Source organism: Nematostella vectensis, chromosome 5 (genome assembly GCF_932526225.1).
Source record: "Nematostella vectensis chromosome 5, jaNemVect1.1, whole genome shotgun sequence".
Lineage (NCBI taxonomy): Eukaryota > Metazoa > Cnidaria > Anthozoa > Actiniaria > Edwardsiidae > Nematostella > Nematostella vectensis.
Window position 1 is genome coordinate 8,009,979 of NC_064038.1, and position 18,855 is coordinate 8,028,833.

The window sequence follows — 18,855 nt, forward strand, 5'->3', positions numbered from 1 at the left end:
GGTATATACATGAAGTTCCTACTTACCAATCAGCAGCCCGAGTGATACAGAGGGAACTAGCAGAACGGCGATCACGACACCTGTCAGAAGTGAGCCGGCGCCATAGCGTTCATTTATCACCTTGTAAATGAATGGGTACAGTCCAAACCCAACCAGAGTACTGAAATCGAAGCATAAGACTTTATAACTTTACACTTGCAAGTCTGCTGCCTGCCTGTAGGCTTTCTGTCTCTATTACTTAGATGTTTGATTATTTTATAAATGGTATGTATGTATCAGAAAAAAAATCAACTATACCCAAATGTTGTGGCCAAATTCTGGAAAATGTAGGTTCCATTCATCAAGAGGTTTTTAGTAGCGGGTAGGATATCTCTGATATTCCCCTTGAGGTGACTATCATCTTTCTTCATCTCGCCGCTCCTGAGGGCTTCCTTGCGGACTGCGTAAGCTCCGGGGAGGTGACGGGGAAAGCCGAGTATGATGACACCGCAGACCATCACTCCGAGTCCTGCGGCTAACGGGCCTAGCCACCAAGCCCCTATCCAGTTAGGATGGGTAGGAGCCAACTTGACATCAGGAGGCTGACGAGAAAGGTGAGAAATAAGAGTACTGAATACAACACATCTCTGGTCATGTAAAATTCGTAGATTGATTTTCGGTTTGTCTGGTAATTATATCCTTCATGTTTTTGTGGCGGTCCTATGTCTTATCGAGGCACGGGGAGGACAGATGAAAAGGTTATTTTCAGTCATGCCTTGTTCTACCTTACAACAGTAAGATTGCATACTAAGAAAACGGCATCTTAACATTGTAAGAAATGCAAAAGGACTGACAGTACAATCGTTAAACACACCAACAACACGGCATCTTAGCATCGTTAAACATACCAAGCACATGACATCTTTACCATCGTAATACATATCAAAAACACGGCAATCTTACCATCGTTAGACACAACAACAACACGGCATCTTACCATCGTTAGACATACCAACAACACGGCATCTTACCATCGTTAGACATACCAACAACACGGCATCTTACCATCGTTAGACACACCAACAACACGGCATCTTACCATCGTTAGACATACCAACAACACGGCATCTTACCATCGTTAGACATACCAACAACACGGCATCTTACCATCGTTAGACATACCAAGAACATGACATCTTTACCATCGTTAGACATACCAAGAACACGGCAATCTTACCATCGTTGAACATTACAAGAACATGGCATCTCAGCAGAACACGGCATCTTACCATCGTTAGACACACCAACAACACGGCATCTTACCATCGTTAGACATACCAACAACACGGCATCTTACCATCGTTAGACATACCAACAACACGGCATCTTACCATCGTTAGACATACCAACAACACGGCATCTTACCATCGTTAGACATACCAACAACACGGCAATCTTACCATCGTTGAACATTACAAGAACATGGCATCTCAGCAGAACACGGCATCTTACCATCGTTAGACACACCAACAACACGGCATCTTACCATCGTTAGACACACCAACAACATGACATCTTACCATCGTTAGACACACCAACAACATGACATCTTACCATCGTTAGACACACCAACAACACGGCATCTTACCATCGTTAGACATACCAAGAGCACGGCACCTTACCATCGTTAGACACACCAACAACATGACATCTTACCATTGTTAGATACACCAACAACATGACATCTAACCATCGTTAGACACTCCAACAACATGACATCTTACCATCGTAATCTCGACGTAAACTGTCAAAAGTTGTCCGCCAATTATAGACCCGACCCCAGGCCCCATGAACGTCGCCATGTAAAATATCGCCAGGTACACGGAGAGCGAATCGGAAGGGAGATTTTCGTCCAGGTAGGCGGGGCCTAGCGTGTGAAGGGGCGTGGTCCCGGCTCCGGACATCAGTTGTGAGATTATGAAGAGTGCATAGTACAGGATCGGCGCGTTCTCCGTGGCCGTCCCGCAATCTGGATCTTCGAAAGCTGATAATGACGTGTTACGCAGACAGAATGGTGTACCGCCCAGTTTAGCTGCAAGCGGAAAGACAAAACGTTCTTAAAGACGCAAATTCTATGTTTTCCATAATGTATGATTTGGCCTGATATGGTGTGATTGATATGAATGGTCAACAAAAAGACAACTTAAATAAACAATCACATGGTGTACTGTGGATTTTGGCGGTCAAATGACAATAGCAAGCATGGTATCTTGTATCTCATCGAAAGGTCATAAAATATGCCTACACCTTTGTTTTTACTTCTTGTTTTTACTACTAAACGATAGTTTGGTCTGCTGCGAAAGATGGAGCTGAAAGATCGAGCGACCCTGCCTTACCATAATGCATTGCTCACCTCCTGTTGGGTCGTGTTTTGGTGCAAGAAACTTCGGAAGTGCAAACACTAAGGCTCCTAGACCCGTCAAGATAGCCCCGCCTCCCAGCCACTTTGTCTTGTTGCCATAGCTACCAAAGAAGCTGACGAAAATTACTAAGATGATAGCTGTGACGTCATTGGACGATGCGATGAATCCAGTTTCTTTCGAATTCAGCGAGAATTGTCTCTCCAGCGAAGGGAAACTCATGCTGATAAATATGTTAACCGCCATTCCTACAACAAAAAGCTCTTAGATTTTTTAGGTTTTTTTTACATTTTTGGGCAAAAGCATATAAATTCTTTCTGAGTTTATATGAGCAAACCGAGTTTGACGCACTTATTCTAAGCTGTTTAAGTTGCTCTGAATCCCTACCGTTGTCTCAAAATTTGAATTGCACAGTGGAAAGCTCAAAACTAAAATTGAAATCGCGCAGTCAAAAGCTCTAAACTAAAGAGGGCAGCTAGAATAAAGCCCTAAAGAGCTCTTAACGAGACAAGGCTGTTTACTTAATTCTGGCTCCTAAACTTTGACACGATTTTCAGATATAAATCTATCCTGCTTGCAGGTGGTACTCGGTGTTATCATCGCGGAAAACCCGCTCAATCCAGTGATTGGGCGGCATCTTGTATTTTGAGCCGCGCGGTTAATGGGGATGAGCGCAAAACCGCGCGGCAACCTCGTCCCAGGGTCTTCTGGGTAATTTTCAATTTTCCTCATTACAGTGTCATGCTTATATTTTCTTTAGCATGGTATAAAGATACATGCCTACATTTAAAGACTTCTGCATGGAAATGAATCAGAAGCTTAGTGCTTTATACATTTAACCCCACGTAAACTAAGTTGCACCCTTTAGCCAAGCATTGGACAAAATTTTTGTTCAAAAGAAAAGATGACATGTGGGTGTAATCGACAATTGATCATTCAGTTATATTATTTTGTAATTTTCAAAACATTGACAGGCTAAAATAGGATGCCTGATTTGATATCAAAAATATAATTTTTGATGTTTGATTCTGTCTGTTGTCCTATATTTTCTGTAGGGCTTTCATGTCTATACCTTATTCCTATTGAACACCTCCATACAGAGACAGATCCAAGGGTGGGAATGGGGGTGATTCTCTTCTGAAGACATCATATAAGTTTACTGTCACCAATTTTTTCTCATATGCCTGCTTAATGCTTTGGAGTATTTGGAAAGAGGTTGTTGGGTTGGTTTTCTGGAGATGATGGTGGCTAGTTTTAATTTCTGGTACACACTTGCAAAGCACAGGATCACATAATTCCCCACTAGAATACGCAAAGTAAATTAGTGGCACAAAATAATAGAAACAATGCAATCTCAGCATATTACATTCAAAATCATGATCATTTCTGCTGCTTTACCACACTTTTAGGCCAAAATAATGCAGGATTGTTTCTAGTTTGCAGAAGACTTTAAAATATAACAATATTCATGAATTTCAGTTAGTTGACATGACAAATGAAATTTCACCAGGAGGGGAAGTTATAGCAGGGAAGTGTAAGGTTATACACTTAGCTTAAGCTTAATGTTTGCTACATTCACTGTACGCCGTTGCATTTTGATCACACGTGAAACTATTGAGAAAATTAAGTAAAATCTATGTAAAATCTCCGGCTTTATAGTAGACCCATGGTATGAAGTAACTGCCTTGAAGAACAGTTTAAAATAATTTAAATACCTCGTGATTTAGATAGAAAAACAGAGGGGCAAAATTAGAAGTTCCCTATTTCATTTTATATCAAGTAAAACTTTTAGACTAGTGTTTTAGTTGCTGTACTTAGCTGATTACAACGCATTAGCATCGAGTCGACAGTGCTTCCCGGGTCTGTGTTCAGCGTTTAGTGAACTATAAGTGCGTATTTTTCGATTGGCATATTATTTTCAGGGTGTCAAACAGATTCAAAGATACGGTTAGGCTGTATATTCGTACTCCCCTTCGCACCGCCATTTTGTTTCAAGTGATCGCTTGGCATACAAATACCAAGGGGGAGGTGGTGGGTACTCTGCTGTGATTGGATAATTTCTTTATTTATAAAATGCCTCCAATTTTAGTTATGACCCTAACTGTAACGAATTATCTCACCAATCAGAATATCTTTCCCAAATTTATTTAATTAAACTGTGCATCTTTTTTGCAAGGAAAAACCTTATTATTATATGCTATTGCCTACTGATTTCTTGGCGCTCAATGCAATGCATATCGCGGCGTTAAGAAAGTTTATGCCGTACTGCTGCTGTTTTCCGAAGTTGCCAGGGAAGTTTGCTTGAATAAATCAGTCGGGATATATATAAGTTGCCTTCACACGCTCAAATTTGGCAATGGAAGTGTTAATAACGGCCGTTCATTGTCAGATTCAATGTGTTTCCATGAATCATTTCACCAATCTGTCGGCCATATTAGATTCGGTAAATACTGTAGTGTCGGTCTACCTGTAGAAATGGGCCAGCCTCCGCCAGGGTCTTCGTCAGCCAGACGTCATATTGAAAATTACCCAGAAGACCCTGGGGACGAGGTTGACCGCGCGGCTCAAAATACAAGATGGCGCGATCACTGAACTGAGCGAGTTTTCCGCGATGATAACACCGAATCGAAATCCGGTCAAAATCCAGTGAGAAATCATTTTTCGGACGACGATATTAGCTTTGTTCCCATGGTTACAAATCTCTAGCCAAAGAGGAACTAGACAGGTAACTATCGCATGGACTCTTTGCATTTGCTCGTTGGTGGTCGGACTGTTTTTCTAATGATTAATTTCACGGTCGCCACCTGGTCATCCTCGGAAACCCAATGGTATTTTCCTCTAACGTTTTTCTCGCGAGTGAAACGTTAGAGCAAAATACCCCTGGGTTTCCGAGGATGCCACCTGGTAATTTCAAGCGAAACTTCTAAATCAATATGGCTATTTTGTTTTCTTGTAATAATTTTTTATTTTTTTTTTCCACCAAAATAAATGATACAAACCTTGAAGAAAGGCAAAGAGACAGAGAAAAAACAGAAAGCACTTCGGATCGTTAAGCCACTGTAGCCAGGGAGGCCTGAAACTCCGCCACCCAAACGCCAAATTGATGTCCTCAGGAAAGACGTCATCCAATACATTTTTATCCCCTGGGTAGCCTGTAGTGTGTTTATCATCAACCGGGTAGGCTGTGGTGGGGTAATCCCCGTCCATGGTGGGCACGGGGGTCTTGTCATTCTCCATGAGATTGGCAGTGCTGCTTGTGCTGTCCAGTGGAGGTCTAGTTACGTCAGTTGCCATGGTAACTCTAGTCTGTTGATTGTGTAAAGGTAAACTTTCCCATCATGCATCAGTCATAACAAAAACCAGCAAATAAAGGCACTCAAGACAAAAACTTTTGTCAAAATCCAAATTATAAACCTTACAGGAGTGGAATTTTGGAAAAAATCTTTCCTAAAATCGGACCGTGGATGGGGGTTGTGTGGGGGTTCTCCAAAGTTGTAAAACAATATTATAGATATCAATAATAGTTTGATAAAATGAGTAAAAAATGGTGCGCTTCAGCCAATTCTCGCTGTGCCGCCTCTAGTAGAAAAGTGCAAACATCGGTTAAATTCTTAGAAATGGAAAAAATCCTATTAAAAATCTCGATTTTCCCATTTCCACGGTGTGAAGTTAAGATCATATAATCAAAATCGCGGAACAGATGTCAGATGCAAGGTTACTGGACTAGCAAGCACAGAAAAGCATTAGCAACCACAAGTATAAACAACAACAAGTAATAGCAAGCACAGACAAGCATTAACAAGCACAAGTATAAACAACAACAAGTATTAGCAAGCACAGAAAAACATTAGCAACCACAAGTATAAACAACAACAAATATTAGCAAGCACAGAAAAGCATTAGAAACCACAAGTATAAACAACAACAAGTATTAGCAAGCACAGAAAAGCATTAGCGACCACAAGTATAAACAACAACAAGTAATAGCAAGCACAGACAAGCATTAACAAGCACAAGTATAAACAACAACAAGTATTAGCAAGCACAGAAAAACATTAGCAACCACAAGTATAAACAACAACAAATATTAGCAAGCACAGAAAAGCATTAGAAACCACAAGTATAAACAACAACAAGTATTAGCAAGCACAGAAAACCTTAGCAACCACAAGTATAAACAACAACAAATATTAGCAAGCACAGAAAAGCATTAGCAACCACAAGTATAAACAACAACAAGTATTAGCAAGCACAGAAAAGCATTAGCAACCACAAGTTTAAACAACAAGTATTAGCAAGCACAGAAAAACATTAGCAAGCACAAGTATAAACAACAACAAGTAATAGCAAACACAGAAAAACATTAGCAAGCACAGAAAAAACATTAGCAAGCACAGAAAAACATTAGCAAGCACTTATAAACATTAACAAGCGCAGAAAAACATTAACAAGCAAAGAAAAGCATTAACAAGCGCAGAAAAACATAAACAAGCGCAGAAAAACAAGGGCGATTCGATTGTCGATGATTCCGTGCCGCTTAGAGTTCTATTGTGTCTAGTCCTGGCGACCCAAAGGGTAAGGCTAGCTGTGGGGTTAGCTAGCGTTCTAGCTTTCTTATTATAGCTACATTATGATGACAGACGAAGTACCGAGTATGTGGCTGTTTAATTTGAAAATTAGTTGTTTGTTGTTGTTGTGTTCTGTTGTTACAATACTAGTTGTATCATTTGTTATAATCTCTCATCTACACATTATATGACACACGGACACACTTTGTCCAACAGATTGCATAATTAATTGCATTGTGTTCATAAAATGCCTGTGTGATGTCTCTGATGTCGCTACAAATCAATATTCTCTTTTATAATAACGTAGCCATAAACGTTTCTGTAGAAAACCGCGTTGCCTTTATTCGCTGTAAAACTCCTTTCGCCCGATGAAAATGCTTCAGTATTTGGAAGGTTTTTTTTTTTTTTTTTGCCCAGGGTTGTAGCTAGCACGGGAATAGGGTGGGGAGGCAGCTACCCCCTTAGAAGAGCAGGAATTTTACCAAAGACATGAAAAAATAGCGTCTTTTCCCGGAGCAATTTAAAGAAATTTTTGAGGCTGCCCCCTGAACAATATTTTTTAGATACGGCCTTGTTGCAAGACGCATTGGCCACTTACTCACAAAACAACTAAATGTCTTTTTCTGAACTTTCTTGCCCATTTTGGTAAAATATTTCTATCGTTATCTTATGTTCAAAGCCATGTTCAATAGAAACAGTCAATGAATGTACTGGTACTAGTTTGAATAAGCTGTGATGTGGTTTAAAACACAATATGTGAGAACTGTTTCTTACCTCATCAACTTCAGCGAAGTATGCGTGTTCAGCCTAATGCTCGAAGAAATAAAGTACTCTTAGCACTAAGCCCTTCGCCAACAACCCTTAGCTCATCGTATTGATTGCCCTGGCGATGCCTAGTTATCTTCCAGATCCCCAGCTTTCACGGCCAATGAAAACACACGTTGAATCAACGGCGACACTTTATATGTCAGCACTATACTTCGAAGGTACTTGATATTGAATTCTAATGTACTGTAGATTCTTGGGTTTTTATGTAACTTGAAAGAGGTTTAAAAGTAGTGTCAAAAGAGCAAGTGTTTAAGTACCTTATTGGGACATTTGGAAGACACGGCATTTATTAAATTCTTGCAGATTCTGCTGCGATTCTTATATTGCTGCGTCTGTTAAAATTCAAAGGTTGGGAGTCATTCTGCTTTATTTAGCCTTCACATTTCTGCTTATTTTCGAGAAGCATTCATTAATAGGAGATTGTGAGTGTGCTATACATCCTCAAGCCCATGCTTGAGGTATTTGACACTGGCCTTGTCCTCCACCGAATATGGCATACAATGACCAGTTCCGTATCACTCATGATTTTTTCTAAGACGACTACAAATTTACTTATGCATATAATATGCACAGAAAAGACTACACATTTTAAAATTTTATTGATTTATATGGTATTTTCTGTTTGCACATAGTGGGAATAGTTCCGTAGCAGCGGGCATAGTTCCGTATCACTCAAAAGTTCTGTCGTCTGGTACGAATTTATTCATTTGGTAATCAATAAAAACATATTTACTGAATAATATATCACATCCCTTACTTTTTGCTTAAAATTAATGTATAAAAACGATTTTAATTTCGCAATGTAGCGGTTTAATAGACAACAACCCTCAATGGGCTTTCGTTCGCGTGTCGCAACCCACACAAATACTGAAACGGCAAAATAGACAAAAGGCAAAATGTATAGGATAAGGCGAGCCTAGTATTGGGTGATTTATTTTGATAATTTTCGTGCACGAGAGCTAGAAAAAAGCCGTTTTTATTAACAAGAACAAAATGTGAATGCTACGGCCGCAAATGCGTTGTTGTCGTTCTTTTAAGAGTTCTGCCATCCCTTTTTTAGTTAGCCAGCTAATGATTAAACTATGGTTAATCTTGGCCGTTTTATTTAATCATCCTAGCATATTGATATATCAGTCATAGTTTCAGTAATTATTTTAACATAGAATAATATTTTATCGAGCGCTAAATAATATCATAAGGAGGTTGTCTTTAAAATAAAGTTGTTTATTCAGCCGAATGACTGAAATAAAAGGCCCACGTAATAAAAATTTACCGTTTAGAATTAACATTACTGGGAATAAAATGATTAATTGAGAACAGGATAATCAAATCAATCCTTTTCGCGTCTTTATATCTGCAGTCAAACCAAAAACACACTATGGGCTGCAGGGCGATACGGAACTATTCCCACGACCTCCGGGAAGCACGAAAAAGGAAAAGCAATGTAAATCGAAAAAAATCGCATCAAGTCAGAAAAAAAATCCATACACATTAACAGACATTCATTCTTCTAAGCATTCGTATAAAAATAAGGACATTTTTGTTAAAGGAGGTATTGTTTTTATCTGACTTTCGTGACGCGGGTCAGTTAACTGTGCAGTAAACGCCGCTCATTTTAGCAACAATTATGAAAATCGCTTCGAAATAACGATACTGAACAAACCATTGGATGAAATAAGCTGGATATCAGGAAAGGTTAATAGTTTTGTATCATTTAGGTAGTTTAGGATTGTTCAAATCTATAATATTCAAGGCAAAAAGATAAAAACAAATGCTGAGTGGTACGGAACTAGGACTGCTACGGAACAGGTAGTCGTACTGTACAATCAGCAAATTTAACAATTTAACTGCCTCTGTCAGCAAACATTAGCAAAGTACCAAGGGTAAAAAAGCATCCATTTTCGGAAGCCAATGTGATATTTCTGATTGAAGTTGGTAAAAAAAGTACCTTATTACACTTAATTTTCGCGCCGTCAAAGTGAGCGATTTTGAGATGGCGATATTTCGCGACACTTTATTTTCGCGATTTTGCTATTTTAGTTAAAACCAGATCACTTTATTTTCGCGATTTCGCGATTTGGGGATAATAAATTGAGCAAAACAAGTGGAATTAAAATTTGCTGTAATCATCAAAACTGAAACAATTTGTAACAAAAAGATGCGTGTGCTAAATTTAGTTTAATAAAAATCTATAAATACAAGTCAAACTCTACCCCTTACCGTACTATAAATGTACATTAGATGACTTAAAGCTCAACGGCCGATATTCACCAAAAGGCTTATTGCATACTCACTTATCTTTAGCGCATCCTAATTTTCGCGTCACTATATTTACGCGAATCTTTCAAAATCGCGAACCTCGCGATGTTAAAGTGACGCGAAAATTAATTGTTATAAGGTATTTAAATTTGCTTTTAGATTGTTATTTCGAGGTTTTAGCACATTATGTGTATCTTCCAATATTAAATGTACTTGAATGAAAACAATAACAAAGGTGTGGCTGACAAGGGCTCTTTAAATGTTGAAATTTCTTCAATGGAAAACGCTTTTCGTGTGTTCACGTCATATTTCGGGAAAAAAAAAAACTTTTGTACCCCACCCCTTCTCTACTGACCAATTACCACTCCCTTTCAATGCTCTAGTGAGACACTTGGCACCTTGGTCCTCAACACAAAGAGGAAATTGACTTAGAGAATTGACACATTAAATCTATAACTGATTTAGACATCATATATGTTATCAACTATTTAATTTGCTGATTGTGGCATCATAACAGCTTGCATATAGACGGTGCTAAGGTTTATGTTATGCTAGGTCAATGCTCTACTTTAGCTTGTACAGAGGCTAATGAAGTGTCCACTTACGAGATAAATTCGTACAAGTGGACAAGTAAGATAGATTGTCTGCATTGGGTAGTCTTGGACAGTCGGGAATTATAGAGTCCCAGTTTGAATGTGAGACAACATTCCTCAGAGAGTCCGTAAGTAGAGCTGTGCGTGACATATAAAGTTGTACGTGATCCCGCGCGTGACATATCAAGAGTTGTATGTAACATATAATAATGAGTTGTGCATGAGCTATCAAGAGTTGTGCGTGACATATCAAATGTTGTGCGTGACCTATCAAGAGTTGTGTGTGTACTGACAAACACCCACCAATTGTAACTAAGGTAGAATTCGATTGAGCTCGTTGTTCTGCTAGTAATATGCTCAAGATTTGAAAAATAGTTTTTCTCAATATCAAGCTAAATAAGTTCTTATAATTATGGGTTGTCCTACTTATTGATAAACACCAAACTATAACAGTTACAAGTCAGCAATAAATCTTAAACACAATTTAATTTAACAATCTATATTAAAGTACAGTATGTAATGCAGCAAACATTTTTTGAAAATGGATGTTTTGTTCCCACTCGGCATTGAGCGGGATCATCGGTGTAATTGGCAACGGAAAACGTTACCTATTTTTTTATCATTCCTCCTACGACTCGAGGATGATCCCTGGTGGTTATTAATTGCTTTATTCTGAACTCAGCGAATCATATCCTGGTGGTTATTAATTGCTTTATTCTGAACTCAGCGGATCATATTCTGGTGGTTATAAGTAGCTTTATTCTGAACTCAGCGGATCATATTCTGGTGGTTATAAGTAGCTTTATTCTGAACTCAGCGGATCATATTCTGGTGGTTATAAGTAGCTTTATTCTGAACTCAGCGGATCATATTCTGGTGGTTATAAGTAGCTTTATTCTGAACTCAGCGGATCAAATTTTAGGTGGCCACTTACCTTCACTTGAGGTGTTGTTTTTTCGTATATTTATGTCAAGTATTATTTTCGAGTTCCAAGAGCCTCTTATCCTCTGAAATCACGCACGCACAAAGCCTTTAAAGTATCATTGGTTAAGTGCTTATTCAGAGATTTGCCTTGAGCGTATTGTAAACAAAAATTCAAACTCCTATAAGACTTGTGCAAATATTTTGCAGCAGCTAAACTGTTACCGACCTCTTATTAAAAAGGCTGAAAAGCTCCTATCAACCATTTTCCGCGCTAGGGGCCAGCTCTGGGGAAGTTTTTCTTCTAGTCGAATGGGTTGCTCATACTTTCTTTTTGGTTTGGATTGGGTATTGGTATTCGTACCAAGACGTAGGGGCCTAAAAAGGTGTTATAGTGAGTGGGTGTGATTATTCAGTATGGTGATGTAGGAGGGTGATCAAGAAGATTGGCTGGTAAGATAGTGTAGAGTGAGGGTGGGTAAGACAATTTAGGTAGAACGTTAATGGGCTAAATGTGTGGGTGGTGGTAGAGAAACGTAGGAAGAAACCACAGGACAGCCTCTATCTGCTGGTTTGCGTAGGACCTTGTGGTCTGCGTCGACAGGTGATTATGAAATAAAACCTTTAAAAGAAAAAACGCAGAGCTGCTTTTTTTAACGATATTTCGGAAGGTTATAAATGAGTTACAGTGGCATGTTACAGCTAGTATATGTACACATTTTTTTTTTAATACACCAAAAACTGGAATTCGACTCTACCAAATTTTTGTCTTTAATAAGGTGAATCCACCTTCTTCAGTCTGCCCTGAAGAAGTCTTATTAGACGAATATTTGGGAGAGTCGAATTCCAGTTTTTGGTGTATTGTATTCATTCTTCTGGTTCAAGAACAACTATTTGGGCTTTTTGTATTTATTACAATTTTTTTATATGTGCAATTTGGTCGAAGGTTGATGGGCTAAATGGTTGGGTGGTGAAGAGTGGTGAAAAGAGGGGCTGTAAAAAAGTTGCGTTGAAGTGTGTGGTGGAAGGGTGTTAGAGGGGGATGAATAGGAAGATTGTGGTGTAATATAAAAGGTAATAATGTGGACTGTTTGTGTGTGTCTGAAGGGCTAGGTAGAAGGGCTTGGTGGAAGGGCTAGGTAGAAGGGCTAGGTAGAAGGGCTAGGTGGAAGGGCTTGGTGGAAGGGCTTGGTGGAAGGGCTTGGTGGAAAGGCTTGGTGGAAGGGCTTGGTAGAAGGGCTTGGTAGAAGGGCTTGGTGGAAGGGCTAGGTGGAAGGGCTTGGTGGAAGGGCTTGGTGGAAGGGCTAGGTAGATGGGCTAGGTGGAAGGGCTAGGTGGAAGGGCTTGGTGGAAGGGCTTGGTAGAAGGGCTTGGTAGAAGGGCTTGGTGGAAGGGCTAGGTGGAAGGGCTTGGTGGAAGGGCTTGGTGGAAGGGCTAGGTAGATGGGCTAGGTGGAAGGGCTAGGTGGAAGGGCTTGGTGGAAGGGCTAGGTGGAAGGGCTTGGTGGAAGGGCTTGGTGGAAGGGCTAGGTAGAAGGGCTAGGTAGAAGGGCTTGGTAGAAGGGCTTGGTGGAAGGGCTTGGTGGAAGGGCTTGGTGGAAGGGCTAGGTGGAAGGGCTAGGTGGAAGGGCTTGGTGGAAGGGCTAGGTGGAAGGGCTTGGTGGAAGGGCTTGGTGGAAGGGCTAGGTAGAAGGGCTAGGTAGAAGGGCTTGGTGGAAGGGCTAGGTGGAAGGGCTAGGTGGAAGGGCTAGGTGGAAGGGCTTGATGGAAGGGCTAGGTGGAAGGGCTTGGTGGAAGGGCTAGGTGGAAGGGCTTGGTGGAAGGGCTAGGTGGAAGGGCTAGATGGAAGGGCTTGGTGGAAGGGCTAGGTGGAAGGGCTTGGTGGAAGGGCTTGGTGGAAGGGCTAGGTGGAAGGGCTTGGTGGAAGGGCTTGGTGGAAGGGCTAGGTGGAAGGGCTTGGTGGAAGGGCTAGGTGGAAGGGCTTGGTGGAAGGGCTTGGTGGAAGGGCTTGGTGGAGGGCTAGGTGGAAGGGCTTGGTGGAAGGGCTAGGTAGATGGGCTTGGTGGAAGGGCTTGGTGGAAGGGCTTGGTGGAAGGGCTTGGTGGAAGGGCTAGGTGGAAGGGCTTGGTGGAAGGGCTTGGTGGAAGGGCTAGGTAGATGGGCTTGGTGGAAGGGCTAGGTGGAAGGGCTAGGTGGAAGGGCTTGGTGGAAGGGCTAGGTGGAAGGGCTTGGTGGAAGGGCTTGGTAGAAGGGCTAGGTGGAAGGGCTAGGTGGAAGGGCTTGGTGGAAGGGCTTGGTGGAAGGGCTTGGTGGAAGGGCTAGGTGGAAGGGCTAGGTGGAAGGGCTTGGTGGAAGGGCTAGGTAGAAGGGCTTGGTGGAAGGGCTTGGTGGAAGGGCTTGGTGGAAGGGCTAGGTAGAAGGGCTTGGTGGAAGGGCTAGGTAGAAGGGCTTGGTGGAAGGGCTAGGTAGATGGGCTAGGTAGAAGGGCTTGGTGGAAGGGCTAGGTAGATGGGCTTGGTGGAAGGGCTAGGTGGAAGGGCTTGGTGGAAGGGCTTGGTGGAAGGGCTAGGTGGAAGGGCTTGGTGGAAGGGCTTGGTGGAAGGGCTTGGTGGAAGGGCTTGGTGGAAGGGCTTGGTGGAAGGGCTAGGTGGAAGGGCTTGGTGGAAGGGCTAGGTGGAAGGGCTTGGTGGAAGGGCTTGGTGGAAGGGCTTGGTGGAAGGGCTAGGTAGAAGGGCTTGGTGGAAGGGCTAGGTAGATGGGCTAGGTAGAAGGGCTTGGTGGAAGGGCTAGGTAGATGGGCTTGGTGGAAGGGCTAGGTGGAAGGGCTTGGTGGAAGGGCTTGGTGGAAGGGCTAGGTAGAAGGGCTTGGTGGAAGGGCTAGGTAGAAGGGCTTGGTGGAAGGGCTAGGTAGATGGGCTAGGTAGAAGGGCTAGGTGGAAGGGCTTGGTGGAAGGGCTTGGTAGATGGGCTTGGTGGAAGGGCTAGGTGGAAGGGCTTGGTGGAAGGGCTAGGTGGAAGGGCTTGGTGGAAGGGCTAGGTGGTGTAAAAAGGAGAAAAGAGTGGAAGGTGGGGTGTGTTGTAGTGGAGTTTATTTTAACGCTCAAGGTGTAAAGGTTAATGGGGGGATTAGGGATTTTTTTTCTATTGGCTTGGCTAGGGATTATTTCTAGGGATTTGTTTTTGCGATGTTTTCCAAGCCGATATTCTAGCCAAAATTGCCGCTTTTTGGTTTCGTAAAGAAAGCCTTGGGTGAAATACAACCTTTTTAATGGGAGAAAGCCATACCACTGTATTTATGCAACATTAGTCCTAGTGTCAGTCACTTTTCGGTAAGCGAAAAAGGGCTTTATTTTTCTTCTCAAACTTTTGAAAAATAAAATAGGATAAAACTCGGGTAAAAACTCGTGCACCAGAGTGCCTGAAGAGCGTGCATAGTTTGATTGTTTGTTTTGATCGATGTTTTTTTTTTTAGTCTTTTGTATTTTTCTGAGCGCCGGTCCTCCCACCCCTCATAAGCTTTTACTTCTTGGTCATCACCTCTTTTTCACACTTTTCATTCACCCCTCCTGAACACACACGCTACGAACTGTAGCGAGAGGTACCAAGTACTGGGATCACTGGATGGTACTGCTTTATTCGAGTGATGATTGGAAAGTCATTATTGAGGAGTCATCATTAACACAGAGCGTGCAGGCCCTTTTTATAAGGCTCGGCTCGGGGTGGTTTTCATGGTTGCACTCGGCTAATTATGTCCTGTTAACTGAGGGTGTGGTGTAGATTACAATCTTTGGGACAGCGAGCAAGAAATGTTTTGGAGTACCGTGGGAATTCCTCTGAGCTGAGCCTTTCACAAATATTGCCAATATGATAAAGCTGACGTAGGGGAGTTTCCTAAAAAAAAACATCTTTGCAGACGAGACTACATGGCTAACTCTATGTTTCCGCTAGGGAATACAAATAACTAAAACTAGCTTCGTAACAGACCTGTCTATGGACGTTATTCGGACACACGCTACGAACTGTCTATGGACGTTATTCGGACACACGCTACGAACTGTCTGTGGACGTTATTCGGACACACGCTACGAACTGTCTTTGGACGTTATTCGGACACACACTACGAACTGTGTATGGAAGTTATTCGGACACACGCTACGAACTGTCTATGGACGTTATTCGGACACACGCTACGAACTGTCTATGGACATTATTCGGACACACACTACGAACTGTCTATGGACGTTATTCGGACACACGCTACGAACTGTCTATGGACGTTATTCGGACACACGCTACGAACTGTCTGTGGACGTTATTCGGACACACGCTACGAACTGTCTTTGGACGTTATTCGGACACACACTACGAACTGTCTATGGACATTATTCGGACACACGCTACGAACTGTCTATGGACGTTATTCGGACACACGCTACGAACTGTCTATGGACGTTATTCGGACACACGCTACGAACTGTCTATGGACGTTATTCGGACACACGCTACGAACTGTCTATGGACGTTATTCGGACATACACTACGAACTGTCTATGGACGTTATTCGGACACACACTACGAACTGTCTATGGACATTATTCGGACACACACTACGAACTGTCTATGGACGTTATTCGGACACACGCTACGAACTGTCTGTGGACGTTATTCGGACACACGCTATGAACTGTCTGTGGACGTTATTTGGACACACGCTACGAACTGTCTATGGACGTTATTCGGACACACGCTACAAACTGTCTGTGGACGTTATTCGGACATACACTACGAACTGTCTATGGACGTTATTCGGACACACGCTACGGACTGTCTGTGGACGTTATTCGGACACACGCTACGAACTGTCTGTGGACGTTATTCGGGCACACGCTACGAACTGTCTGTGGACGTTATTTGGACACACGCTACGAACTGTCTATGGACGTTATTCGGACACACGCTACGAACTGTCTGTGGACGTTATTCGGACATACACTACGAACTGTCTATGGACGTTATTCGGACACACGCTACGGACTGTCTGTGGACGTTATTCGGACACACGCTACGAACTGTCTGTGGACGTTATTCGGACATACGCTACGAACTGTGTATGGACGTTATTCGGACACACGCTACGAACTGTCTATGGACGTTATTCGGACACACGCTACAAACTGTCTGTGGACGTTATTCGGACACACGCTACGAACTGTATATGGACGTTATTCGGACACACGCTACGAACTGTCTGTGGACGTTATTCGGACATACGCTACGAACTGTCTGTGGACGTTATTCGGATACACGCTACGAACTGTCTGTGGACGTTATTCGGACACACGCTACGAACTGTCTATGGACGTTATTCGGATACACGCTACGAACTGTCTATGGACGTTATTCGGACACACGCTACGGACTGTCTATGGACGTTATTCGGACACACGCTACGAACTCTCTATGGACGTTATTCGGACATACGCTACGAACTGTCTATGGACGTTATTCGGACACACGCTATGGACTGTCTGTGGACGTTATTCGGACACACGCTACGAACTGTCTATGGACGTTATTCGGACACACGCTACGAACTGTCTATGGACGTTATTCGGACACACGCTACGAACTGTCTATGGACGTTATTCGGACACACACTACGAACTGTCTATGGACGTTATTCGGACACACGCTACGAACTGTCTATGGACGTTATTCGGACACACGCTACGAACTGTCTATGGACGTTATTCGGACACACGCTACGAACTGTCTATGGACGTTATTCGGACACACGCTACGAACTGTCTATGGACGTTATTCGGACACACACTACGAACTGTCTATGGACGTTATTTGGACACACGCTACGAACTGTCTATGGACGTTATTTGGACACACGCTACGAACTGTCTGTGGACGTTATTCGGACACACGCTACGAACTGTCTATGGACGTTATCCGGACACACGCTACGAACTGTCTGTGGACGTTATTCGGACATACGCTACGAACTGTCTGTGGACGTTATTCGGATACACGCTACGAACTGTCTGTGGACGTTATTCGGACACACGCTACGAACTGTCTATGGACGTTATTCGGATACACGCTACGAACTGTCTATGGACGTTATTCGGACACACGCTACGGACTGTCTATGGACGTTATTCGGACACACGCTACGAACTGTCTATGGACGTTATTCGGACATACGCTACGAACTGTCTATGGACGTTATTCGGACACACGCTACGGACTGTCTGTGGACGTTATTCGGACACACGCTACGAACTTTCTATGGACGTTATTCGGACACACGCTACGAACTGTCTATGGACGTTATTCGGACACACGCTACGAACTGTCTATGGACGTTATTCGGACACACACTACGAACTGTCTATGGACGTTATTCGGACACACACTACGAACTGTCTATGGACGTTATTCGGACACACGCTACGAACTGTCTATGGACGTTATTCGGATATACGCTACGAACTGTCTGTGGACGTTATTCGGACACACGCTACGAACTGTCTATGGACGTTATTCGGACACACGCTACGAACTGTCTATGGACGTTATTCGGACATACGCTACGAACTGTCTGTGGACGTTATTCGGACACACGCTACGAACTGTCTATGGACGTTATTCGGACACACGCTACGAACTGTCTATGGACGTTATTCGGACATACGCTACGAACTGTCTGTGGACGTTATTCGGACACACGCTACGAACTGTCTATGGACGTTTTTCGGACATACGCTACGAACTGTGTATGGACGTTATTCGGACATACGCTACGAACTGTCTATGGACGTTATTCGGACACACGCTACGAACTCTCTGTGGACGTTAGGGGTTTGCTCAGCATTATCTTATTTTCAAGGATATCCCAAACTTCCTTGTGAGTTATTGAATTTTAAGAGTGTATTTAACAAAAAGAACGATATGAAACGCTCTGTTTTGTTTTTCTTAGCCTGCTCACTCACTCACAACCTTTGAATTTTAACAGCAATATAAGAATCGCGGCAGAATCTGCAAGAACTTAATAAATGTCGTGTCTTCCAAATGTCCCAATAAGGCCTTATTGGGATGGGCCATATTGGGACAAGAGCAAGTGTTTAAGTACCTAGGTACTTAAACACTTGCTCTTTTGACGCTAATTTTAAACCTCTTTCAAGTTTATGTAAACCCAAGAATCTCAAGTACAGTAGAATTCAATGTCATTCGAAGTACAGTGCTGACATATAAAGCATCGCCGTTGATTCAACGT

General features: G+C 42.5%; 1 protein-coding gene across 2 annotated transcripts in view; it reads right to left on the minus strand.

The window, feature by feature from the left end:
* The window catches only part of LOC5505958 (solute carrier organic anion transporter family member 4A1), a 19,123-nt gene extending 7,440 nt beyond the window's left edge, over window positions 1–11,683 (minus strand). The window contains exons 1-6 of one of the 2 annotated variants that reach the window (XM_048727401.1): window positions 11,582–11,683; window positions 5,399–5,705; window positions 2,393–2,647; window positions 1,764–2,071; window positions 298–581; window positions 27–160 (exon numbers count right to left, since the gene is read on the minus strand). In XM_048727401.1, the coding sequence (XP_048583358.1) occupies window positions 27–160; window positions 298–581; window positions 1,764–2,071; window positions 2,393–2,647; window positions 5,399–5,693 (1,276 nt within the window). In that variant the 5' untranslated portion in view covers window positions 5,694–5,705; window positions 11,582–11,683. Of the gene's footprint in view, window positions 1–26; window positions 161–297; window positions 582–1,763; window positions 2,072–2,392; window positions 2,648–5,398; window positions 5,706–7,741; window positions 8,569–11,581 lie in introns of those variants that run through there. The other variant, XM_048727400.1, reaches the window with a different exon arrangement.
* Between the last annotated feature and the right edge of the window lie 7,172 nt (window positions 11,684–18,855).